We start from the raw sequence: 27,338 nt of genomic DNA on the forward strand, positions 1-27,338 counted from the left end.
AATAAACCACCACATGTGGGTTATTATTTGATTTACAAGAGTAGTTTCACTCATCAGATGCAAGTATCATTAGGTTTTCATTATTCATCATCAAGACAATGGTTCCAAGTGGTGCTTTAAACCTGTAACATATTGTCATCAGGGCAATCAATATCCAAGGATGCTGAAAACTGATATGTGAAACTAGTCGTATAAATCTTATGATACACGAACTGTGTCAGTTTATTCGTACATGAATAACAATACCTGCTGTAACCCCTGCAGGCAGTGTCTGCATTTGCTAGAAGTTATCGTTTAGATATATCTTTCTAGTCTTCACCAGAATTTTTGGCCATTTGAAACACTTTGTGAATTTTGAGTCTTACTGGATCTACATATTATAACAATGAAAATAATATAATCAATTATTGATAACATAATGTAAATGGATAGATAACAAATATACTCACCAACCACCGGCAAAGGAACATACACACACAAAAGGATTTAACTTTTACAAGCTTTTGGAGCCAGTGGCTCATTCTTCTGCCAGAAGAGTTGAAGGGGAAGGAAGAGAGGTGAAGTAAAAGGACTGGAGAGGTTTAGGGAAAGGGATACAGTTGAAAAAAGTCACCCAGAACCCCAGGTAAGAGGAGGCTTACTAGATGGGATGAGGAGGAAAGAGTCTTTCCTTTTGGCTGTATCTAGGTATTGTATCTCTCCGTTCACCTATTTATGTCAGTCTTACAACTAATAATGTATGATTCTTCGAGTAATTATCAGAATATTTCAACTTCCTAGCAAACTAGTCTCAAATAATAGGGCCTACAACATGTACTGAAAACATTACTCTAACTCTAATTGCCCCCCATGAACCATGGACCTTGCCGTTGGTGGGGAGGCTTGCGTGCCTCAGCGATACAGATGGCCGTACCGTAGGTGCAACCACAACGGAGGGGTATCTGTTGAGAGGCCAGACAAACATGTGGTTCCTGAAGAGGGGCAGCAGCCTTTTCAGTAGTTGCAGGGGCAACAGTCTGGATGATTGACTGATCTGGCCTTGTAACATTAACCAAAACGGCCTTGCTGTGCTGGTACTGCAAACGGCTGAAAGCAAGGGGAAACTACAGCCGTAATTTTTCCTGAGGACATGCAGCTCTACTGTATGATTAAATGATGATGGCGTCCTCTTGGGTAAAATATTCCGGAGGTAAAATAGTCCCCCATTCGGATCTCCGGGCGGGGACTACTCAAGAGGACGTCGTTATCAGGAGAAAGAAAACTGGCGTTCTACGGATCGGAGCGTGGAATGTCAGATCACTTAATCGGGCAGGTAGGTTAGAAAATTTAAAAAGGGAAATGGATAGGTTAAAGTTAGATATAGTGGGAATTAGTGAAGTTCGGTGGCAGGAGGAACAAGACTTTTGGTCAGGTGATTACAGGGTTATAAATACAAAATCAAATAGGGGTAACGCAGGAGTAGGTTTAATAATGAATAAAAAAATAGGAGTGCGGGTTAGCTACTACAAACAGCATAGTGAACGCATTATTGTGGCCAAGATAGACACAAAGCCCATGCCTACTACAGTAGTACAAGTTTATATGCCAACTAGCTCTGCAGATGATGAAGAAATAGATGAAATGTATGACGAGATAAAAGAAACTATTCAGGTAGTGAAGGGAGACGAAAATTTAATAGTCATGGGTGACTGGAATTCGTCAGTAGGAAAAGGGAGAGAAGGAAACATAGTAGGTGAATATGGATTGGGGGGAAGGAATGAAAGAGGAAGCCGCCTTGTAGAATTTTGCACAGAGCATAACTTAATCATAGCTAACACTTGGTTCAAGAATCATGAAAGGAGGCTGTATACATGGAAGAAGCCAGGAGATACTGACAGGTTTCAGATAGATTATATAATGGTAAGACAGAGATTTAGGAACCAGGTTTTAAATTGTAAGACATTTCCTGGGGCAGATGTGGATTCTGACCACAATCTATTGGTTATGAACTGCAGATTGAAACTGAAGAAACTGCAAAAAGGTGGGAATTTAAGGAGATGGGACCTGGATAAACTGACTAAACCAGAGGTTGTACAGAGTTTCAGGGAGAGCATAAGGGAACAATTGACAGGAATGGGGGAAAGAAATACAGTAGAAGAAGAATGGGTAGCTCTGAGGGATGAAGTGGTGAAGGCAGCAGACGATCAAGTAGGTAAAACGACGAGGGCTAATAGAAATCCTTGGGTAACAGAAGAAATATTGAATTTAATTGATGAAAGGAGAAAATATAAAAATGCAGTAAATGAAGCAGGCAAAAAGGAATACAAACGTCTCAAAAATGAGATCGACAGGAAGTGCAAAATGGCTAAGCAGGGATGGCTAGAGGACAAATGTAAGGATGTAGAGGCTTGTCTCACTAGGGGTAAGATAGATACTGCCTACAGGAAAATTAAAGAGACCTTTGGAGAGAAGAGAACCACTTGTATGAATATCGAGAGCTCAGATGGAAACCCAGTTCTAAGCAAAGAAGGGAAGGTAGAAAGGTGGAAGGAGTATATAGAGGGTTTATACAAGGGAGATGTACTTGAGGACAATATTATGGAAATGGAAGAGGATGTAGATGAAGATGAAATGGGAGATAAGATACTGCGTGAAGAGTTTGACAGAGCACTGAAAGACCTGAGTCGAAACAAGGCCCCGGGAGTAGACAACATTCCACTAGAACTACTGATGGCCTCGGGAGAGCCAGTCATGACAAAACTCTACCATCTGGTGAGCACGATGTATGAGACAGGCGAAATACCCTCAGACTTCAAGAAGAATATAATAATTCCAATCCCAAAGAAAGCAGGTGTTGACAGATGTGAAAATTACCGAACTATCAGTTTAATAAGTCACAGCTGCAAAATACTAACGCGAATTCTTTACAGACGAATGGAAAAACTGGTAGAAGCTGACCTCGGGGAAGATCAGTTTGGATTCCGTAGGAATGTTGGAACACGTGAGGCAATACTGACCTTACGACTTATCTTGGAAGAAAGATTAAGAAAAGGCAAACCTACGTTTCTAGCATTTGTAGACTTAGAGAAAGCTTTTGACAATGTTGACTGGAATACTCTCTTTCAAATTCTGAAGGTGGCAGGGGTAAAATACAGGGAGCGAAAGGCTATTTACAATTTGTACAGAAACCAGATGGCAGTTATAAGAGTCGAGGGGCATGAAAGGGAAGCAGTGGTTGGGAAAGGAGTGAGACAGGGTTGTAGCCTCTCCCCGATGTTATTCAATCTGTATATTGAGCAAGCAGTAAAGGAAACAAAAGAAAAATTCGGAGTAGGTATTAAAATTCATGGAGAAGAAGTAAAAACTTTGAGGTTCGCCGATGACATTGTAATTCTGTCAGAGACAGCAAAGGACTTGGAAGAGCAGTTGAACGGAATGGACAGTGTCTTGAAAGGAGGATATAAGATGAACATCAACAAAAGCAAAACGAGGATAATGGAATGTAGTCAAATTAAGTCGGGTGATGCTGAGGGAATTAGATTAGGAAATGAGACACTTAAAGTAGTAAAGGAGTTTTGCTATTTAGGGAGTAAAATAACTGATGATGGTCGAAGTAGAGAGGATATAAAATGTAGACTGGCAATGGCAAGGAAAGCGTTTCTGAAGAAGAGAAATTTGTTAACATCGAGTATAGATTTAGGTGTCAGGAAGTCGTTTCTGAAAGTATTTGTATGGAGTGTAGCCATGTATGGAAGTGAGACATGGACGATAACTAGTTTGGACAAGAAGAGAATAGAAGCTTTCGAAATGTGGTGCTACAGAAGAATGCTGAAGATTAGGTGGGTAGATCACGTAACTAATGAGGAGGTATTGAATAGGATTGGAGAGAAGAGAAGTTTGTGGCACAACTTGACTAGAAGAAGGGATCGGTTGGTAGGACATGTTTTGAGGCATCAAGGGATCACAAATTTAGCATTGGAGGGCAGCGTGGAGGGTAAAAATCGTAGAGGGAGACCAAGAGATGAATACACTAAGCAGATTCAGAAGGATGTAGGTTGCAGTAGGTACTGGGAGATGAAGAAGCTTGCACAGGATAGAGTAGCATGGAGAGCTGCATCAAACCAGTCTCAGGACTGAAGACCACAACAACAACAACAACAACTCTAATTGGGCTCTGCTGCAGGGGACCCATCACCTTAAATACTTTTCAATGCCACACAACGATGTGCAAATTATCTGTACCATTAACTTTTCTTGTGTTCAAATCATTATATCAGCCTAACTCATCCTACACTAATCACTATAACCTGTGACAGAAAGTTAGCTGTTATCATAATTGCTGTCCTGTAGTTAAGTGTAGTCTGGACCAGCTTTCAATGATCCCTCTACACTAAACTGACAATATTATGTGAACTCAGTGGTGAAAGTTTCACCAAACTTGAGATGCTCAGAGTATGTTATCACCACAGCGACCTTTAGAAAGCTATATACAGTACATGTCGTGAAATTTCTCATTTATCTAGCTATCATGATCTGTCAATGTGAGCTTGTCAATCTCATCTACATCTGTCGCCCAGAGACCAAATGCCTTCTAACACATCATGAATACATCTATGTGATTACTCTGCTATTCACAATAAAGTGCCTGGCAGAGGTTCAATGAACCACCTTCAAGCTGTCTCTCTACCGTTCCACTCTTGAACAGCACATGGGAAAAACGAGCACTTAAAATTTTCTGGTAGCCCTGATTTCTCTTATTTTATCATGATGATCATTTCTCCCTATGTAGGTGGGTGCCAGCAGAATGGTTTCGCAATCGGAGGAGGAAACTGGTGATTGAAATTTTATGAGAAGATCCCGTTGCAACGAAAAACGCCTTTGTTTTAATGATTGCCACTCCAATTCACGTATCATGTCTGTGACACTGTCTCCCCCCCTATTTCGCAATAATACAAAACGAGCTGCCCTTCTTTGTACCTTTTCAATGTCATCCGTCAGTCCCACCTGATGCGGATCCCACATCGCACAGCAATACTCCAGAATAGGTCGGACAAGCTTAGTGTAAGCAGTCTCTTTAGTAGACCTGTTGCACCTTCTAAGTGTTCTGCCAATGAATCGCAGTCTTTGGTTTGATCTAACCACAATATTATCTACATGATTGTTCCAATTTTGGTCATTTGTAATTGTAATCCCTAAGTATTTAGTTGAATTTACAGCCTTCAAATTTGTGTGACTTATCGCATAATCGAAATTTAGCTGATTTCTTTTAGTACTCATGTGAATAACTCCACACTTTTCCTTATTCAGGGTCAATTGCCACTTTTCGCACCATACAGATATCTTATCTATATCTTTTAGCAAGTCATTTTGATCATCTGATGACTTTACAAGACGGTAAATGACAGCATCATCTGCAAACAATCTAAGGCGGCTACTCAGTTGCCTCCTATGTTGTTAATATAGATCAGGAACAACAGTGGGCCTATAACGCTTTCTTGGGGAATGCCGGGTATTACTTCTGTTTTACTCGATGACTTTTTGTCTATTACTACGAACTGTGACCTTTTTGACAGGAAATCACGAATCCAGTCACACAACTGAAGTGATACTCCACAGACACGCAGTTTGGTTAGAAGATGCTTGTGAGGAACGATGTCAAAAGCCTTCTGGAAATCTAAAAATATGGAATCCATTTGACATCCCCTGTCGATAGCACTTATTACTTGATGAGTATAAACAGCTAGTTGTTTCACAAGAAAGATATTTTATGAAACCGTGCTGACTATGTGTCAATAAATCATTTTCTTCAAGGTACTTCATAATGTTCGAATACAGTATATGTTCCAAAACCCTACTACAAATCAACAAATCAACGTTAGTGATATAGGCCTGTAATTCAGCAGATTACTCCTACTTCCCTTTTTGGGTATTGGTGTGACTGAGCAATTATCCAGTCTTTAGATACAGATCTTTCTGTGAGCGAGTGGTTGTATATAATTGCTAAATATGGAGCTATTTCATCAGCATTCTCTGAGAGGAACATGACTGGTATTCAATCTGGACCAGGGGCCTTGCATTTATTGAATGATTTAAGCTGCTTTGTTACTCCGAGGATATCTACTTCTATGTTTCTCATCTTGGCAGTTGTTCTTGATTGGAATTAAGGAATACTTACTTCGTCTTCTTTGGTGAAGGAGTTTCGGAAAACTGTGTTTCATAACTCTGCTTTAGTGGCACTGTCATCAGGGACTTCAGTGTTGTTATCACGCAGTGAAGGTATTGATTGCGTCTTGTCACTGGTGTGTTTTATGTATGACCAGAATCTCTTTGGGTTTTCTGCCAGAACATGTGCTACAGTAAACAACTCCATTTTCAAAGAAACAGGAATTCTTTCAATCCACTCCAAAAGTTATACATGATGAAATTATGCACAATCACATTTTGGTTTTCAAAATTGTCATTTCTTTACCATGTGACATTATTAGACTTCCCATCAACAGACCCACTGAATATAATCATGTTTTTAAAATGTTTGACATCACTTACTTCTTACTTTCAGACTCAGCTGATTCTGCAGCTGTATGAAGTGCAGGACCTCTTGATGTACAGCATCATCAACAGGGAAGCCATTAATACGGACAATTTGATCACCAACCTGCAGTAATATTCCAAAAGAATTTTAGTCACAAAACAAGCAAAATGAATATGCTGTAAAGGATTTCATCTTTCTAAATAAAGAAAGCAAGCAATTAAACTTCAGTGTACAGACAGGTGAAAAAGAAAACTGCTAACAAGATTTTTACAAACACTGAGATGAATCAGAGTACTCCTTGTTTGCATATTATCCAAATTTATGGACATAACAGAGAAGGCAATACACCATGAACTGACATATCAAGACAGATAGAAGAAATAAAAGTAAGGGGCAATTAACGTTGTGCTCATTTTACTTCAAAGTGCCACAATGAGCATTGATGAAGTCAATAAATGTTATAATGTATTAATAAATGAAGGATATTTAGTGAAACCAGAAAATATTTGTAGCAGCCAGGATGAAAACACATTAAGAATTTATGATAAGACAAATACTTGATGATTAATTTGTGGGGAACATTAAATCAGGGAAAGCATAAAGAAATCAGTGGCAAAAACTTGACAAATATATGATGATTAATACAATATCAAGTCACAGAAAGCACTAATGATGAAAACTTTACCACGATTGACAAAGCTTCTTGTACGTGACATCATCAATTCTGCTATTATATTTTCATACTGGTTTCTGAGACTTATTTGACACATGGAATTAAACTTATCAAATGCAGTCATCAAATAATTTTGTAAAAGCCTGTCGAATAAAGCACTTTCACTGCATTTGTGCTACTTTTAATGCTCATAATTCACACAAGAAGTATATAGCTTCTCTAGGACTGAGACAAGGGAAATGTTTACCAATTAGTGCAGCAGATGTCAGATGCAAACATACATCTACATACTAAAGTACATAAAATAAGTCTAACAGTATTTTAGCAAAGAACTGTCACATGAAAAAAGTTATAATATTTATTGGTACTGATCATACCACTGTGATTATGATATGCTAAAGTCAAATAGTACACAGAACTTAGTTTACAAGTCTCCTTACAGAAATACATCATTGGAAAAAATGGAATTGGTCACCATAAAATTCTCCAGGTCCCTTTTAACTGTTGTTAACTAGTAGCTAAGCTTTTTAGGTTGTGACAAATTCTTGTGTGTTGGTGTTGACCTGCAGATGTGACTGTTAGCAAATTTCCACTTAATACTGTCGTAAGGCAAAATCTCCTGGTGCAGTGTAGCTAAGGTAAAGAAAGAACATATTCTACAGAAGCATGTAGTAAGAATATTACTTGAAGTATATTAATAAGAAAAGTAAATCTAGGGTAAACTGTGAAATTCAAAAAGCTAATAACAGAAGTAAAAATATTTTCCATGTAGACTTGTGCTTCTCGGTCTAGGGTTCAGTATATAGTTTTACAGTTTGTTGTTACAGTTTCCAACAAACTGACAACAGATTTCACTTCTACATCTACATCAATACTCTGCAAGCCACCTGATGGTGTGTGTGACAGGGGTATTTCTGGTACTACTAGCTGATCCGCCCTTCCCTGTTCCACTTGTGAATGACATGCGGGAAGAATAATTGTTGGTAAGCCTCTGTATTAGCTTTGATTTCTCAAGTTTTCTTGTCGTTATCATTTGTGAAATGTATGGGGGAGGAAGTAGTAAGTTGTCTGACTCGTCCCAGAAAGTTTTCTCTCAAAATTGCACTATTAAACCTCTCAGTGATGCACAATTCTCCTTCTGTGGTGTCTGCTATTGAACATCTCTGCAAAGGTGATGAAACACACTGCTCTTCTCTCTCTCCCTTGTCTATCAGTCCTATCTGCAATGAGTCCCAGATTGATGAACAATACTCGAGAGTCAGTTGAACAAAAATCTTGTAAGCTACTTCTTTCATGGATGAATTACATTTGCTTCCTTAAGATTTGTCCTGTGAATCTTGGACTGGCATCTGCTTTTCCTGCTCTAGATAACTACTCCTACATATTTTATGGTAGATGCTGTTTTTCTATCAGTTTCTTATCAATAGTGTAGTTGTCTGGCAGTGGATTTCTTTTTCTATGTATGCGCAATATGTTACATTTATTTACATTCTGAGTCAACTGCCAGAGCCTGCAGCATTCATCAATCCTCTGTGAGTCAAATTCATATGGTCTTCTGTGACACGAACTTCTTATGTTACAGCATTTGTACGTGTTGATTTTTTCCAAAATGAAAGCAAGAAATGTAACTACAAAACTGACTACCCTTGCTGACTCGTTCCTAATGTACTGTAGGTCGGCAGCTGCGATCATTATCTCAACAATCAGCATGCACTGTATATTTAAATAAATTCAATAAAATGTGCACAAAAATCTAGGGTGGTCTTTTGATCATAGCCAAATCGATTTAGAATACTGAATAAAAATCTACAAACGATAACAAGCGAAACATGGCAAAGGGGAAACTGATCTTTGTAAATGTACAGGTAAAGCTTACGATTCTAGATGAAGCGGACTGTTGTACAAAGAAAACAGCAATTGCAGAGCAGTTTGGAATTTCCAAATCTACTTTATCCATCATAATTATGAATCGAGAAAAACAATTAATGTTGCTGCATCAGATCATTACTGCTCCTGCATCAGGTTCCGGAAACAAATCTAAAGGACTTCGCAGCGCTAAGTATGAAGAAACAAAAACATTATTGCCAGAATGGTTCAGCACTATGCATGCATCTAACATACCTTTATGTAGCCCTACGACAAAAGCAGATGAGATCATCAAAAATATAGGCATCAAAGACTTAAGTTGTTCTGCTGGTTGGCTGTATCAGTTCCAAATGAAACATTCAACTTGTTGTTGTTGTGGTCTTCAGTCCTGAGACTGGTTTGATGCAGCTCTCCATGCTACTCTATCCTGTGCAAGCTTCTTCATCTCCCAGTACCTACTGCAACCTACATCCTTCTGAATCTGCTTAGTGTATTCATCTCTTGGTCTCCCTCTACGATTTTTACCCTCCACGCTGCCCTCCAATACTAAATTGGTGATCCCTTGATGCCTCAGAACATGTCCTACCAACCGATCCCTTCTTCTGGTCAAGTTGTGCCACAAACTTCTCTTCTCCCCAACCCTATTCAGTACCTCCTCATTAGTTATGTGATCTACCCATCTAATCTTCAGCATTCTTCTGTAGCACCACATTTCGAAAGCTTCTATTCTCTTCTTGTCCAAACTATTTACCGTCCATGTCTCACTTCCATACATGGCTACACTCCATACAAATACTTTCAGAAATGACTTCCTGACACTTAAATCTATATTCGATGTTAACAAATTTCTCTTCTTCAGAAACGCTTTCCTTGCCATTGCCAGTCTACATTTTATATCCTCTCTACTTCGACCATCATCAGTTATTTTGCTCCCCAAATAGCAAAACTCCTTTACTACTTTAAGTGTCTCATTTCCTAATCTAATATCCTCAACATCACCCGACTTAATTCGACTACATTCCATTATCCTCGTTTTGCTTTTGTTGATGTTCATCTTATATCCTCCCTTCAAGACACCATCCATTCCGTTCAACTGCTCTTCCAAGTCCTTTGCTGTCTCTGACAGAATTACAATGTCATCGGCGAACCTCAAAGTTTTTATTTCTTCTCCATGGATTTTAATACCAACTCCGAATTTTTCTTTTGTTTCCTTTACTGCTTGCTCAATATACAGATTGAATAACATCGGGGAGAGGCTACAACCCTGTCTTACTCCCTTCCCAACCACTGCTTCCCTTTCATGTCCCTCGACTCTTAACTGCCATCTGGTTTCTGTACAAATTGTAAATAGCCTTTCGCTCCCTGTATTTTACCCCTGCCACCTTTAGAATTTGAAAGAGAGTATTCCAGTCAACATTGTCAAAAGCTTTCTCTAAATCTACAAATGCTAGAAACGTAGGTTTGCCTTTCCTTAATCTTTCTTCTAAGATAAGTCGTAAGGTCAGTAGTATTGCCTCAGATGTTCCAGTATTTCTACGGAATCCAAACTGATCTTCCCCGAGGTCGGCTTCTACTAGTTTTTCCATTCGTCTGTAAAGAATTCGTGTTAGTATTTTGCAGCTGTGACTTATTAAACTGATCGTTCGGTAATTCTCACATCTGTCAACACCTGATTTCTTTGGGATTGGAATTATTATATTCTTTTTGAAGTCTGAGGGTATTTCGCCTGTTTCATACATCTTGCTCACCAGATGGTAGAGTTTTGTCAGGACTGGCTCTCCCAAGGCCGTCAGTAGTTCCAATGGAATGTTGTCTACTCCGGGGGCCTTGTTTCGACTCAGGTCTTTCAGTGCTCTGTCAAACTCTTCACGCAGTATCTTATCTCCCATATCATCTTCATCTACATCCTCTTCCATTTCCATAATATTGTCCTCAAGTGCATCGCCCTTGTATAGACTCTCTGTATACTCCTTCCACCTTTCTGCTTTCCCTTAATCTGTACAAATCTGTGGTATAGCAAATAAAGGTTGATGAAGAAGTGGGAACAGCTGGTTGCATGAATTCGACCGAGCGAGGGAAAAGTATGGCTCGTGTGATGCGTTCAATATGAACGAAACTGGACTTTTCTACAAACTTTTTTCCAAATCACACCCTGGGGATGAAAGGTGATAAGTGTCACACCGTTGTTTTAAAAACATAAATATGGACACTTTACCTGGCATCTACTCTCACCGTAAGAAAGCTTGGATCGACGGTGCATCATTTCGCAAGGTGCTTCTTCGTTTCAATAGCCAAATGGTTGCTCAAAACAGACATGTTCTTCCTATATTAGAAAGGTTAAGTTTTTGCCACCAAACGTGACAAGCCGACTCTAGTCCTAGGAACCAAAGCATCATTTCTCTCATAAAGAGACTTGTATGAGCTGCAATTTGTGCTGCTGAAAACAATTCTGCAACCCCAAATTGGAATTTTGTTGATGCAATGAAAGCTATCGCAGCAGCCTGGAACTCCGTGTCACATCAGGTACAGAAGTGCCTCAACAGAGCATGGAGACATAGCAACATTAAAGATGTCCAAACGTTAGATGATGCTGCTTCACCTGCTGAATGTACAGTTCTGCAAGACATTTCCGAACCCTGGCATTAGTTTTGAGGAATTCATTAGTGCAGATGACGGTGTGCCATATGTGCTTCTGTGAAATCTGATGTGCCGAAAGCTGTGACTGAAGTGCAACAAGGGTCATCAGAAGAAAGTGAGAGGGAGGACAATTGAGATACCATTGCACCGACCTGTCAGGAGATGTTTATAGCCTTGAACAGTTTAGAACAATTTGCTTCACATCTGACGTCACTGCTGGGTTTATGGTCGCTATGATTACAATTGGTTGTGAAATTAAAAGATATTTTCATTCCCGTGAATGTCAGCGAACTATGCCTGAATTTTTTCCAAGAGAATAGTGTAATTTGTGAGTAATTGTACTTTTACAGTCAGTGTATAGTGTTATAAGTCTACAGTAATGTAAAGTGATTGATACTGTAGTGTATGATGCATTACTGTACTACTATATATTATACATAATAATATCTGTGTTTTTCACTTAACACGATTTTTTAACACGAACTCTTGATTTTTCGGTCCGTTTGGACCCATGTTACCGAGGTTATACCATACTTCTTTTATACACACTGTGAACAGTAATGGTCCAATCACACTACCTTGGGGTACTCCGAAAATTATAATTTCATCTGCCCATCTGCGGTGATGAGTCCTATCTGCATGGAATTCTTGAATACAATCAAAAATTTGGTCCAATACTCGATAAGCTCGTATTTTTTCACTATATGGCAGTTAGGAACCGTGTCAAATGCCTACCGGAATTCACGGAACACAGCATCAATCTAAGCACTGTTGTCCACAGCGCTACAGATCTCATGGACAAACAGCGAGCTGAGTTTTGTGAAGTCTCTGTTTGCAGAATCTATGTTGATTTTTATAGAGGATATTTTTGTTCTCTAAAATGTCATAATATTTTAGCACAAAACATGTTCCATAATTCTACAACACACTGACGTCAATGATATGGGCAAATAATTTTGTGCATCTGTCCTATGACCCTTCTTGAAAACAGGAATGACCCGCACTTTTTTCCAGTTGCTAGGTACCCTGCATTGCTCCAGTGAACTGTGATAAACAGCTGTTAGAAGGGGAGCAAATTCTTTCACATAATCTTTGTAGAATCTTACAGGTAGCTCACCTGGTCCTACACATTTGTAGTTCCTTTACTATTCCACTATCGGTTATTTCAATATCTGCCATTTCGCAGTTCATATGATAATTGAAAGGAGGGGCCATATTACAATCTTCGACAATTTCGGAACATTAAATTCAGTATTTTGGTCTTCTCTCTGTTATCTTCTGTTTCAGAGCCAGGCCACAGTGACTGCATACTTGATTTCAAACCATTTATTGATTTCATGTAGGACCGAAAATTCTTAGGACTTTTAGCCAGATCGGTTGACGAAATGTTACTTTCAAAGTCATTGTACACCTTTCTCATTGCTCTTCTTAGTTTCATTTTCGCTTCATTTACAGCTTTAGTTAGTCTGTTAGATGTTGACTACTCAGAAACTCTGCAATTTGTATCTTGCCACTCTTGCTGAGCAAAAATATTTTCTTATCTTTATTTATTTAGCATCCGTGTCATGGTACGAGGGCTATCCACAAAGTACATTACGTTTTCGTTTGTGTCCGTTAGGGGTGGGGCTAGCGCGGCCATCTTGGTGTCATGGCATTCCGCCGCTCAGTCGGCATCCTGTCGTGCTAGTGAGAGGTTCGTGCTGTACTCCGTTGAGTTACTGTGACAGTTTGAAATGTTAGCGTTAATTGAAAATGCCGCGAAGTGTGAAGTGCGTACTGTAATAAGGTTTCTGACTGCAAAAAACTGTACACCGATAGAAATCTATCGGCAGCTTTTTGAAGTGTATAGGGACAACATAATCACTGAAGGTGGAGTGCGTCAATGGGTCATAAAATTTAAAAATGGCCGAACTAACGTTCACGACGAAGAGCAAAGTGGAAGACCCAGCATAGTGACTGCCGAACTTGTCGAAAAAGTCGATGCTGCAGTCCGTGAAAACTGTAATTTCACAATAACGGAACTCTCTATGAGTTTTCCATAAATTTCACGAAGTTTGTTGCACGAAATCATTACCGAAAAGCTTGGTTACCACAAGTTTTGTGCAAGATGGATACCAAAAATCTTGACAGAGATTCACAAAAATCAGCGAATGGCTGCAGCGTTAACGTTTTTGGATGCTTACGAGAAAGATGGCGACTCATTACTCGAGCACATCGTTACTGGTGACAAAACATGGGTTAAGCACGTGAGCTGCGAGACAAAATTGCAGTCAATGCAGTGGGGGCACACAAATTCCCCGCAAAAACCCAAGAAATGCATGCAGACAATGTCGGCAAGGAAAGTGATGGCGACTGTCTTTTGGGACAGAAAAGGTGTGATTTTTGTGGATTTCCTGGAAAGAGGCACTACAATAAACTCTCAAAGGTATTGCCAAACTCTGCACAACCTCAGAAGAGCAATACAAAACAAGCGCAGGGGAAAGTTGGGCTCAAAGATCTTGCTGATTCACGACAACGCCCGGGCCCACACGGCAAATGCCACTCGTGAAGTTCTCGAATCTTTTAAGTGGGAGTTGTTTCCCCATCCGCCGTACAGTCCCAACCTGGCATCGAGCGACTTCCACTTATTCCCAGCAATAAAGAAGTGGTTGGTTATGCAGCGTTTTGATGACGACACACAGCTTCAAGAAGAGGTAACCACGTGGTTGAAGGCGCAGGTGGCCGAATTTCACGACGTCCATCGCTACGATAAGTGCCTTAATTAAAATGGCAACTATGTAGAAAAGTAGTATTTAAGTGTGGCTTTCATCCATATATAATAAAAAAAAATTCCAATACTTTATTTATTTTTAATTCCAAAACGTAATGTACTTTGTGGATAGCCCTCGTACAAACGATATTGGACTTGTCATACATAGAAATTAACAATATAGAATATACAAAATGAAATTGTCTACAATTGGACTTGTCATACACAGAAATTAAAATATAGAATGTACAAAATGAAATTGTCTATAATAAATGACAGCACACTTACATTTTCTTTCCACATAAATGGTTTATAGTAATTTGTTTCTCAGTAACAATATATAGCTAGTACTATAAATGGTAAAGTGTAATAAAAGGGCCGGCCGAAGTGGCCGTGCGGTTAAAGGCGCTGCAGTCTGGAACCGCAAGACCGCTACGGTCGCAGGTTCGAATCCTGCCTCGGGCATGGATGTTTGTGATGTCCTTAGGTTAGTTAGGTTTAACTAGTTCTAAGTTCTAGGGGACTAATGACCTCAGCAGTTGAGTCCCATAGTGCTCAGAACCATTTGAACCATTTTTTTGTAATAAAAGCTGAAACAAACAAAGATAGAAAATTTTGGAGGTTAGTTTGTAAAGTCATTTCTTGGTCTTTAAGATATTCATTTATTGAGTAGCAACATTTATCAATTAAAAATTTTCTAAGTTCCAATTTAAAATTTGTATTGTCCTTTAAATTTTTAATGTACTGAGGCAGTGCATTATAGAGCTTAATGCCCATGTGGCTTACATGCCTCTGAGTTCATGTTCTTCTTACTTGTTCTATGTGGAGATCATTCTTGTCCCTTGTGTTATAGTTGTGACAGTCTGCATTTGTGTGGAGATTGCTTAGATTAGCTTTGGTTAAGAGTACACATTTAAGTATATAGACTGATGGCAGAGTATGTATTCCTAACTTTTTGAAAAGAGGTCTGCAGTGACCTTGTATCGGACTGTGGGTAATTATTCGAATTGCCCGTTTTTGTAAAATAAAAATGTCTTTCAAATTAGATTTTGAGCTGGTCCAGAACACTATTCCAAATGAAGCAACAGAATGAAAGTATGCCATTCTGATGCCTTCTAGAGTGCAAACATTTGCAGTAACTCTCAGTGCAAAGCAGGCTAAGTTAAGTCAGTGTGTAAGAAATTTTACATGGTGTTTCCAATTCATAGCTTCGTCTATATGCATTCCTAACATTTTTTCAAAATGCACTCTATTAGTCTGTCATCCAGTTCTAGATTAATGTCTTCATCCTGAATCATTTTACCAAACTGTATGTAATTTCTTAACATTCCTTGTAATACCAGTAGTAGTAGTTGCTATCACAATCTTATGATCACTCATACCTTCCTCTACAGTAACTGATTTTATAATTTCAGGTCTGTTTGTTGCTAGGAGATCTAAGATGATAGCTTCAAGAGTGGGTTCTCTAATAATCTGCTCGAAGTAATATTTGTTTGGACAACACATTCAGAATAATGACTCTGGCACAAGTCTTCATAACGTGACTCTCGCAACCTGGCAATTGAAGTTATCCCCTATTACAATGGCACAATCAGGAAAGTTATAAAGAATAGTCTGAAAGTTCTCTCTGAAACACTCTACCACTACAGCTCCTGACCCAGCCAGTCTGATCACCATTGTTGACTGACCTTTGACATCTAACTTCACCCAGATTCAATCACATTTGGATTCCATGATGACCTCCCTAGGTATTGTCAAATTACGATCGATCCTGGGTATGATTCTAGAAATAAATGAGCTTAGCCAGCACTGTCCACTGTATGTTACACATACTGGAGTGAGTATCTTGTCACACAGCAGGCCAAGAGTCATGCTACTGGCTAGCTGGAGACATCATATATGTTAAAAGTTAAAATGCTGCAATACAATTTCCACAGCTCCAAGGGTTCCCTTTTGGATAAACTACGGTTGTCTTGCTAGAACAAGCTAGTTGTCGAATTCAGAAACATTGCTGATAATCCTTCAGAAACATTGCTGATAATCCTGAAACGTTACCAACTTCATAATGGTAACAAAGGCTATTCTAAATGAAAGTCCACAAAGCCACACGATCTCAATCCATAAGTCTACCATCAACTACAGCAGTGATTTAATATTACTGGCATACTGTCTACCAAGTCTCAAAGAAATAACAAGACACACGTGGCAGCACGTGTTGAGGCATGGTGCAGAAATAATGTAGGCATTTGGCGCCCTCAGGCAGCAGCTGAGGCACTTGTTTATAAACAATAGTTTACGTTCGTTCCCAATACCTACTCTATTGTGGTAACCATTTGTTAGGAAAAAGGAAAAAAGAGAACGCTGACACATCAAAGAAATAGTTCAAATGGCTCTGAGCACTATGGGACTTAACATCTGAGATCATCAGTCCCCTAGACTTAGAACTACTTAAACCTAACTAACCTAAGGACAGCAGACACATCCACGCCCGAGGCAGGATTCGAACCTGCGACCGTAGTAGCAGCGCGGTTCCAGACTGAAGCGCCTAGAACCACTCGTCCACAACGGCCGGCTACATATCAAAGGCAGTGGGCTACCAGACCAGATACAGCTACCACAAAAGAAAACTGCAATACGACCATAACGCAGACTTTGGGTCGGTGGAGAGAGTTCAATGAAATATAGTATAGCTTGGGACTACAATTACTGAGACTGCACCAAAATGCTGGGAAGTAGAGTTGAGGATCACATGCTACAATAAACACAGATTTAATTTAGGCAACCAAACAGAAACTGCAGTGGTGAACATGTATGTTTGGCAATAAAATTTCAAGTCAAAAGTGGGGTTTTCACATAACTATAGATGAATGTACTTAGAGACCATTCTGTCATTATCATCAATCGAGGTATGCAGTGCTATCACTGTTGGTAAGATGTGCTCAAAGTATGGCCTTACAAGTGTGCTCCTTTTTCTACCTTCATTCAGCTACGACAGCTGTTGATAAAATATCGATATTTCTTCCATAAAATATCGATATATATCAGTGATATTATATTTACCGATATATTGATATCAGAACCATGGAGGTAAAAATAAGAGGAGTTGTCATGACGTCACAAACCTGAAGCCGACCCAAGTGAAGATCCGCCATGTTAGCTACCCCAAAACACTCGCTTCTGGTGGGTTGATTCCGTGTAGTCTTGAAGTGTTCTGATAAAAAATGCCTGCTTGCGTCGTTTACTTGGTAATAATCGTTCTGATTGTAGTCTAAAGTTTAAACAAATCACATTTCATTCGTAAGTGGACTTATTTAAGAGCAATTTTCTTATACACACTTGAAATTCTGATGCACTGTAAAGTTTTACAGTATGCTTTATTTCTGCGATTTGACTTTAGATTTCCTATAAGTCCAACGCTAAGAGCTCTCTGGAGGTGAGCAATACACTTGGTTTTCATTGTTTGGTTATTCCCAAGTAACTGAAAAGTCCTGGCAAGAAATATCCTGGAAATGGGGACTAATGTTTTAAAATGCAATAATTCAATATAGAAGTAATGTAACTACATGTGGTTAATCAAATCTTCAGTAAAATGTGTGGAACACCTGTTACAGTGGTTCCCTTTTGGATAAACTACGGTTGTCTTGCTAGAACAAGCTAGTTGTCGAATTCAGAAACATTGCTGATAATCCTTCAGAAACATTGCTGATAATCCTGAAACGTTACCAACTTCATAATGGTAACAAAGGCTATTCTAAATGAAAGTCCACAAAGCCACACGATCTCAATCCATAAGTCTACCATCAACTACAGCAGTGATTTAATATTACTGGCATACTGTCTACCAAGTCTCAAAGAAATAACAAGACACACGTGGCAGCATCCGATCTCACGCGTCGGCTTTGACCCGCGACGTAAGGGTGTTGTGGTGTGTGACGTCATTACGGCGCGGAGTTTGGTTTGTGAGTGTGGCGTGTTTGTAGATGTTGCCTCGTTGACGTTACCTTAGTAGGAGTTTTAGGGCCTGTAATATGTAGTTTACCTTTTTACTGTACTTTTTGTTTTAACGTTGTCTATGAGGCTTTTATCAGTTTGCCATTAGATTGTTCAATCTTTATGGTCTATATGTTTTGTCGCTACTCGTTATGTCTAATGAATCAATATTGTTTTTTTTCTTTTTTTTTATTTGTTTCTTTTTTTTATCTTTTGATTGACCTACACATTGATCTGTAGCGTAGCCCTGAATACGAGGTTAGGTTGGGAGTTTTTTTTGGCGGGGGGTGGGGGGGTCAGGGGGGGGCGCAGCCCCCCCCCCCCTGCCTGGCCTTGAGTACCACTTGTTTATTATTATCTTTGTTTGCTATCAATGTTAGCAGATTGTTCTTGTGAAACCTTTGTGTGTGTTGTTTTTCTATGTGTTTTCGTCTTTGTGATACGTATGCAACGTTTCTATATCCGCCATATTGGAATTGTCGTTTCCGCTCTATTTGTGACGTCATGGGTCAAAGCCGACGGGTTAGATCGGACGCTTCCGCATTTCCAGTACTTAATGGGTTACATATTTGTTAAAGCAAAGTTCCCTATCTAAGTCCAGGCTATTTAGATCATTACATTAATTACTGTGTTGTCGTGTTACCCTGTAAATTGCTGTTATTTGCCACACTGAATGTCACTTGGTAGGTACAATTAAAAAACAAAGCAGATGTGTAAACTACAATGGGCGTGACAATCTAAAATTCAGTTCTTTTCCTTCGTAATTTAACGAATCTTTCACTTTGTTGACATGACAGCTGGCTTGTTTATATCATCCCTGCATACACCTATGGGACACCAAACGATATAAGATAAGTTTCTTTCTAACTTGAACATTTAAAATTTGCATTTGACTTGAAAATGCAGCGAATACAAATCGGTGCCTCTAATCTATCAATCATTGCTTTTGGAGTTCTGGCTTTATCAATTATCGACACAAACATAATGAAAGTGAATAGAAATGGATTACGAAAACACGCTTTTCGTAGCACATACTTCTCGGTTATTCGAAGTGTATAAACAAAAAGGAATTACAGTACTGAGGCCAGAAGCGTCATATTTTCGTGTCGTATTACTGTATCAAATACGCATTTAAGATCATAAAAACGTTTGAAGTTGCGTCCATTATGCTGTGTTGTTCACTTAAACAATGTAACACTTACTATATGAAACAAATATCGCGTACACACGACAGAAATAACGAACAAGAAGCAATTGTAAACACTCGTCTGCTAATGTTTTGGAGGATCCAAGATGGCGGCAGGCCCCGCCCACTGGCTTCAAAACAAGGTCTGTAGCGCCATCTCCCCTTATTCTACCTCCATGATCAAAACGGCAATAACGAGTGCCGATTCTTTTATTTTGTATTTTTTTTGGCAATTTTTGTAAATATTTGATGCGGTTATTTTGAAATTGTAGTGGAACATAACTTGTCTTCCACTGTGTGAAGGAGTCTGACTACTTTTTGTGCTTTCATGACGTCTTGACTTTTTGTGTGAAGCAAGTATAGGTGGCACAAAAATAAAAGTCCGATTGTACTTGGAGGTGGCGGTGTGAATCGAATAACAAGACTTCCGATGTGAAGAAATAGCACACCAGCTGCGTTAAACAAACAACTTATAACGCAACTAGTGTGCTATTTCTTCACATCGGCATTCTTCGAAAATAGTTGCTGAAAATGATTAACAAAAATCTGAATGACAAAATTGGTCTTTGCGGTGGCCGGAGACGTGTGACGGAAAATGCTGACGTAATCGGCTCTCGACGCTCTTAACAGAAATTGAAACGTTTAACCTCACCACGCAATTTTGACACTACAACTGCTATTTCGTTGGCGTTGGCAGAAATGAAAAAAAGCAAGGAAGTGTTCTGGACAAATCCTATAAGTGACGAAACCGAACGATTGACCCATCGGACACCTTTTAGTGTGCCACTTACATGCAGTTACCATTGTTAGCGAAGTTGTTATCGCCAAGCGTGAACGTGCATCGTTTTCCCTTCAGTTCTTGATCTGAGGGGATAGACAGGCTGCTACTTTGTTGATGTACGGTATATCTAATAATAAATCAGTAGTTATATATACAGCGCTAAACCCGGCAGTATATTTACAATGTGCAGCCGGTAGCTTTATAAGTAGGTATACAGATGTCTTACGCCTAGTTTACACGACGACATGGGGTTGCGCCACTCTTTGCAAGTAGTTTCATATATGACTGTAGACACGGCGACACCAGTATACGAGGTGTGGCTAGAAAAAAACCGGACTAGTACTGGTGAAACAATAAAACGAATGCAATAAGGCTGAAAGTCGCGTGGCCTGTCACGTGACTCCCGCTCCGCCTACTGCTCGAGTTTCATCTGCCTCCTGCACTCAGTCTGCCCGTGGCGTCTGTTTTAAGTAGTTGACGTTTTGTCTGTGCGTCGGAAAATGTTGAGTGTACAGAAAGAACAGCGTGTTAACATCAAATTTTGTTTCAAACTAGGAAAATCTGCAAGTGAAACGTTTGTAATGTTACAACAAGTGTACGGCGATGATTGTTTATCGCGAACACAAGTGTTTGAGTGGTTTAAACGATTTAAAGATGGCCGCGAAGACACCAGTGATGACACTCGCACTGGCAGACCATTGTCAGCAAAAACTGATGCAAACATTGAAAAAATCGGTAAACTTGTTCGACAAGATCGCCGTTTAACAATCAGAGCAGTGTCTGAGTTAACAGGAGTTGACAAGGAAAGTGTTACGCAGATTCTTCATGAAAGTTTCAACATGAACAAAGTGTGTTCAAAAATGGTTCCAAAGTGTCTCACAATTGAACAGAAGGAACGCCGAAGAATGATTTGTTCTGACATCCTGGAAAACATTGAAAGTGATCCCACATTCTTACAAAATGTTATTACTTGCGATGAATCGTGGTTTTTTACTTACGATCCCGAAACTAAACGCCAATCGATGCATTGGAAAACTCCTGGTTCTCCACGACAAAAAAAAGCACGAATGTCAAAATCGAAATTCAAGGCAATGATGATTGTTTCTTTTGACATCAAAGGGATTGTGCACATTGATTGGGTACCAGAGGGACAAACAGTGAATCAGCATTACTACATTAGCGTCCTGGCTACCCTACGTGAGCGAGTACGGAGAAAACGGAACGATTTGTGGAGAAAAAAGTCATGGATCCTTCACCAAGACAATGCCCCAGCTCACAGTACGTTGTCAGTGAAGACGTTTTTGGCAAAACACAACATTCCCATCTTAGATCATCCACCCTACTCACCTGATTTGGCCCCCTGTGACTTTTTTCTTTTCCCTAAAGTCAAGTCAGCTTTGAAAGGAACTAGATTTGAGACTGTTGAAGCAGTAAAAGAAAAAGCGACGGAAGTAATGTATGAACTTACCGAAAATGATCTGCAGCATTGCTATGAACAGTGGAAAATTCGTATGGAGCGGTGTAGAGACCGAGGAGGAGAGTACATTGAAGGAGATAACATGAAATTGTAAATAATTGTAAATAAATGTTTTTTCCAGCATGAGTCCGGTTTTTTTCTAGCCGCACCTCGTACACTTCAGTTTCGTCGTTTTGTGGGTCCCTGAGTTGTGTCTGAAATGAAAGTTTTGGCAGCTGTACGTCGCACCAGTTGTGATGGAGTTAAAGCTAGCTGCGGGGAATCGCTGCATAAGAAGAAAATAAGAAACGTGTTTCAATTCGTGACTGGATGAAGAAAAGACGTCAGCTCGATTGCTCAGTATCCTTGCTGAAATAATATATAACGGAAGTTCGAAAAAGTTGTTTTAATTATCTTAGAAAGTCACCATAACTGTTCAAGTTTCTTCTAAATAGAGTTATTTGTGCGATAAGGAATAAAGGTACTGTAATGTATGAAGCACTGTCGCCAGAACTGAAATTACATATCAGATTGCGTGCATTACAATCGAGAACACTAGGTTTGCTATAAGATACGGTTTTAGTTGGTGATAACGCTATTTCATTAACATCAATTATTATTAACATTGACAGTAATAATTATTAACATTATCAACAATAATTATTCGAAACAGGCCGCATTAAGAAGAGAATGGTTTGCAAACTACTCTCTTGAAGATAGGTCTGTACAGTGGCAATATTTCAAAATTCTATCATATGTGAATGGGGAGCACTGCAGCGACGTTTTTAATAGATGAATATTGAATAAAGAATACAGCTTCTTGACTTTGTGTAGCCTTCCCTCCTGTCAACAATATGGGATTTTAGTCTTGTAGACGAGAGTATTCTTGCTTGCTTGTATTTTTCTTAATTCAGTTGTATATGTACTCCTAACTTAATAAATTTTGCCCTGCAGCTCAGATATTGTCAAACCATCTATGTTATGATTGCAGATGAAGGTCTCAGCGGCAGGAATATGTTCCTTATTTTTTGTAATCAACATCACTGAAATCCCACAAACACCTATGCAAAGCATAGATATCCAAAAAGTGAACATTATTCTCCGTTCCCCACTTCATATTTCAGCACTCTACGAACACACATAACCCCAAAACTCATGCAACTACTGTCGCCGAAGTTGCAAAACGCCGAAAGTGTTTAGGTTCACGAAGTTGCACAACCGCGCGGCGCGCATGCGCAGTGGCCAGTAGCTCAGTTGCCTGCAGCCTAGTGTCGTCGTGTAAACTAGGCTTTATCCATCGATATATCGATACTTTTTTCGATATATCGAGGGACGCTGATAAATATCGATATAACGGATTCCTGTTAACTTTTAAAAATATCACCGTCCTATCAGCTACAGTCGGGCTATTCGGAGAAACACTGCCTTGGCCCTGTGGCGGCATTGCTACGAGAGCAGACACTTTTAAATTACAGTCTCACCCAATGTTTGTGTTGCCTTCTGCACTGCATTCTAAATTTGCCGTTCGGTAAAACTATAAGCAAACATACTTGAAACTTCTGTAATGAATAACTGTGTAGCTCCAGATTCGAGGAATAGGCAACCCCCACCCCTCGCAGACGCTAGCTGGCGTGTCAGCCGTACCCTGAGCCCTCGGCGCTGAGCGTCGGAGCGAGGCTCGACGGCCGACACGAAGAAGCCCGTGCCGTGCTCCCTGCCGCCGCGCAGCCAGAAGCCGAACGACGGCGGTTGTCCGCGACGCCGCAGGCGCACCGTGCGCGCCGCCGACACCGCCTCCGCCATCGCTGCCAGCGCCGCCCCGTCACGCTGCAACACACCAACGCCACGGCGCTCAGTACACTGTCAGCTGCCGTAGCGAGAAATGTAGGCGCATAAAAATAAGGAGGGGGCTAAAGTGTGAGACGGGACGCCTGTGAAATTTTGGTTGAGTTGACAGAATGATCTTTTGGTTGCGAGTTGCCGAAACCAACGAATGCCAATGCGAAGTAAGTGTTATGGTAACAGTGTGATCGTCGCGTAGCCCGATGTCTGCATTCTACATCTACATCCATACTCCGCAAGCCACCTGACGGTGTGTGGCGGAGGGTACTTTGAGTACCTCTATCGGTTCTCCCTTCTATTCCAGTCTCGTATTGTTCTTGGAGAGAAAGATTGTCGGTGTGCCTCTGTGTGAGCTCTAATCTCTCTGATTTTATCGTCATGGTCTCTTCGCGAGATATACGTAGGAGGGAGCAATATACTGCTTGACTCCTCGGTGAAGGAATGTTCTCGAAACATCAACAAAAGCCCGCACCGAGCTACTGATCGTCTCTCTTGCAGAATCTTCCACTGGAGTTTATCTATCATCTCCGTAACGCTTTCGCGACTACTAAATTATCCTGTAACGAAGCGCGCTGCTCTCCGTTTGATCTTTTCATCTCTTCTATCAACCCTATCTGGCATGGATCCCACACTGGTGAGCAGTATTCAATCAGTGGGCGAACAAGTGTACTGTAACCTACTTCCTTTGTTTTCGGATTGCATTTCCTTAGGATTCTTCCAATGAATCTCAGTCTGGCATCTGCTTTACCGGCGATTAATTTTATATGGTCATTCCATTTTAAATCACTCCTAATGCCTATTCCCAGATAATTTATGGAATTAGCTGCTTCCATTTGCTGACCTGCTATATTGTAGCTAAATGATAAAGGATCTTTCTTTAATGTATTAGCAGCATATTACACTTGTCTACATTGAGATTCAATTGCCATTCCCTGCACCATGCGTCAATTCATTCCAGATCCTCCTGCATTTCACTATAATTTTCCATTGTTAGAACCTCTCAATATACTACAGCATCATCCGAAAATAGCCTCAGTGAACTTCCGATGTTGTCCACAAGGTCATTTATATATATTGTGAATAGCAACGGTCCTACGACACTCCCCTGTGGCACACCTGAAATCACTCTTACTTCGAAAGACTTCTCTCCATTGAGAATGACGTGCTGCGTTTTGTTAGCTAGGAACTCGTCAACCCAATCACACAATTGGTCTGATAGTCCATATGCTCTTACTCTGTCCATTAAACGACTGTGGGGAACTGTATCTACGCCTTGCGGAAGTCAAGAAACACGGCATCTACCTGTGAACCCGTGTCTATGGCCCTCTGAGTCTCGTAGACGAATAGCGCGAGCTGGGTTTCACACGACCGTCTTTCTCGAAACCCATGCTGATTCCTACAGAGTAGATTTCTAGTCTCCAGAAAAGTCATTATACTCGAACATAATACGTGTTCCAAAATTCTACAACTGATCGGCGTTAGAGATATAGGTCTATAGTTCTGCACATCAGGTTCGACGTCTCTTCTTGAAAACGGGGATGACCTGTGCCCTTTTCCAATCCTTTGAAACGCTACGTTCTTCTAGAGACCTACGGTACACCGCTGCAAGAAGGGGGGCAAGTTCCTTCGCGTACTCTGTGTAAAATCGAACTGGTATCCCATCAGGTCCAGCGGCCTTTCCCCTTTTGAGCGATTTTAATTGTTTTTCTATCCCTCTATCATCTATTTCGATATCTACCATTTTGTTATCTGTGCGTCAATCTAGAGAAGGAACTACAGTGCAGTCTTCCTCTGTGAAACAGCTTTGGAAAAAGACAGTTAGTATTTCGGCCTTTACTCTGTCATCCTCTGTTTCAGTACCATTTTGGTCACAGAGTGTCTGGACATTTTGTTTTGATCCACCTACTGCTTTGACATGTTGTTGTTGTGGTCTTCAGTCCTGAGACTGGTTTGATGCAGCTCTCCATGCTACTCTATCCTGTGCAAGCTTCTTCATCTCCCAGTACCTACTGCAACCTACATCCTTCTGAATCTGCTTAGTGTATTCATCTCTTGGTCTCCCCCTACGATTTTTACCCTCCACGCTGCCCTCCAATACTAAATTGGTGATCCCTTGATGCCTCAGAACATGTCCTACCAACCGGTCCCTTCTTCTGGTCAAGTTGTGCCACAAACTCCTCTTCTCCCCAATCCTATTCAGTACCTCCCCATTAGTTATGTGATCTACCCATCTAATCTTCAGCATTCTTCTGTAGCACCACATTTCGAAAGCTTCTATTCTCTTCTTGTCCAAACTATTTACCGTCCATGTTTCACTTCCATACATGGCTACACTCCATACAAATACTTTCAGAAATGACTTCCTGACACTTAAATCTATATTCGATGTTAACAAATTTCTCTTCTTCAGAAACGCTTTCCTTGCCATTGCCAGTCTACATTTTATATCTTCTCTACTTCGACCATCATCAATTATTTTGCTCCCCAAATAGAAAAACTCCTTTACTACTTTAAGTGTCTCATTTCCTAATCTAATACCCTCAACATCACCCGACTTGATTCGACTACATTCCATTATCCTCGTTTTGCTTTTGCTTATGTTCATCTTATATCCTCCCTTCAAGACACCATCCATTCCGTTCAACTGCTCTTCCAAGTCCTTTTCTGTCTCTGACAGAATTAGAATGTCATCGGCGAACCTCAAAGTTTTTATTTCTTCTCCATGGATTTTAATACCCATTCCGAATTTTTCTTTTGGTTCCTTTACTGCTTGCTCAATATACAGATTGAATAACATCGTGGAGAGGCTACAACCTTGTCTTACTCCCTTCCCAACCACTGCTTCCCTTTCATGTCCCTCGACTCTTATAACTGCCATCTGGTTTCTGTACAAATTGTAAATAGCCTTTCGCTCCCTGTATATTACCCCTGCCACCTTTAGAATTTGAAAGAGAGTATTCCAGTCAACATTGTCAAAAGCTGTCTCTAAGTCTACAAATGCTAGAAACGTAGATTTACCTTTCCTTAATCTTTCTTCTCAGATAAGTCGTAAGGCCAGTATTGCCTCACGTGTTACAGTATTTCTACGGAATCCAAACTGATCTTCCCCGAGGTTGGCTTCTACTAGTTTTTCCATTCGTCTGTAAAGAATTCGTGTTAGTATTTTGCAGCTGTGGCTTATTAAACTGATTGTTCGATAATTCTCACATCTGTCAACGCCTGCTTTCTTTGGGATTGGAATTATTATATTCTTCTTGAAGTCTGAGGGTATTTCGCCTGTTTCATACATCTTGCTCACCAGATGGTAGAGTTTTGTCAGGACTGGCTCTCCCAAGGCCGTCAGTAGTTCCAATGGAATGTTGTCTACTCCCGGGGCCTTGTTTCGACTCAGGTCTTTCAGTGCTCTGTCAAACTCTTCACGCAGTATCGTATCTCCCATTTCATCTTCATCTACATCCTCTTCCATTTCCATAATATTGTCCTCAAGTGCATCGCCCTTGTATAGACCCTCTGTATACTCCTTCCACCTTTCTGCTTTCCCTTCTTTGCTTAGAACTGGGTTTCCATCTGAGCTCTTGATGTTCATACAAGTGGTTCTCTTATCTCCAAAGGTCTCTTTAATTTTCCTGTAGGCAGTATCTATCTTA

General features: G+C 40.2%; 1 protein-coding gene across 2 annotated transcripts in view; it reads right to left on the reverse strand.

Annotated features, from left to right (window-relative positions):
* Positions 1-27,338, reverse strand: part of LOC126251457 (serine-rich adhesin for platelets-like) — a 417,638-nt gene that overhangs the window by 125,169 nt on the left and 265,131 nt on the right. The window contains exons 2-3 of one of the 2 annotated variants that reach the window (XM_049951887.1): positions 23,494-23,676; positions 6,526-6,634 (exon numbers count right to left, since the gene is read on the reverse strand). In XM_049951887.1, the coding sequence (XP_049807844.1) occupies positions 6,526-6,634; positions 23,494-23,652 (268 nt within the window). In that variant the 5' untranslated portion in view covers positions 23,653-23,676. The remainder of the gene's footprint in view (positions 1-6,525; positions 6,635-23,493; positions 23,677-27,338) is intronic. The other variant, XM_049951888.1, reaches the window with a different exon arrangement.

This window comes from Schistocerca nitens, chromosome 4 (assembly GCF_023898315.1).
Source record: "Schistocerca nitens isolate TAMUIC-IGC-003100 chromosome 4, iqSchNite1.1, whole genome shotgun sequence".
In the NCBI taxonomy this organism is placed as follows: domain Eukaryota; kingdom Metazoa; phylum Arthropoda; class Insecta; order Orthoptera; family Acrididae; genus Schistocerca; species Schistocerca nitens.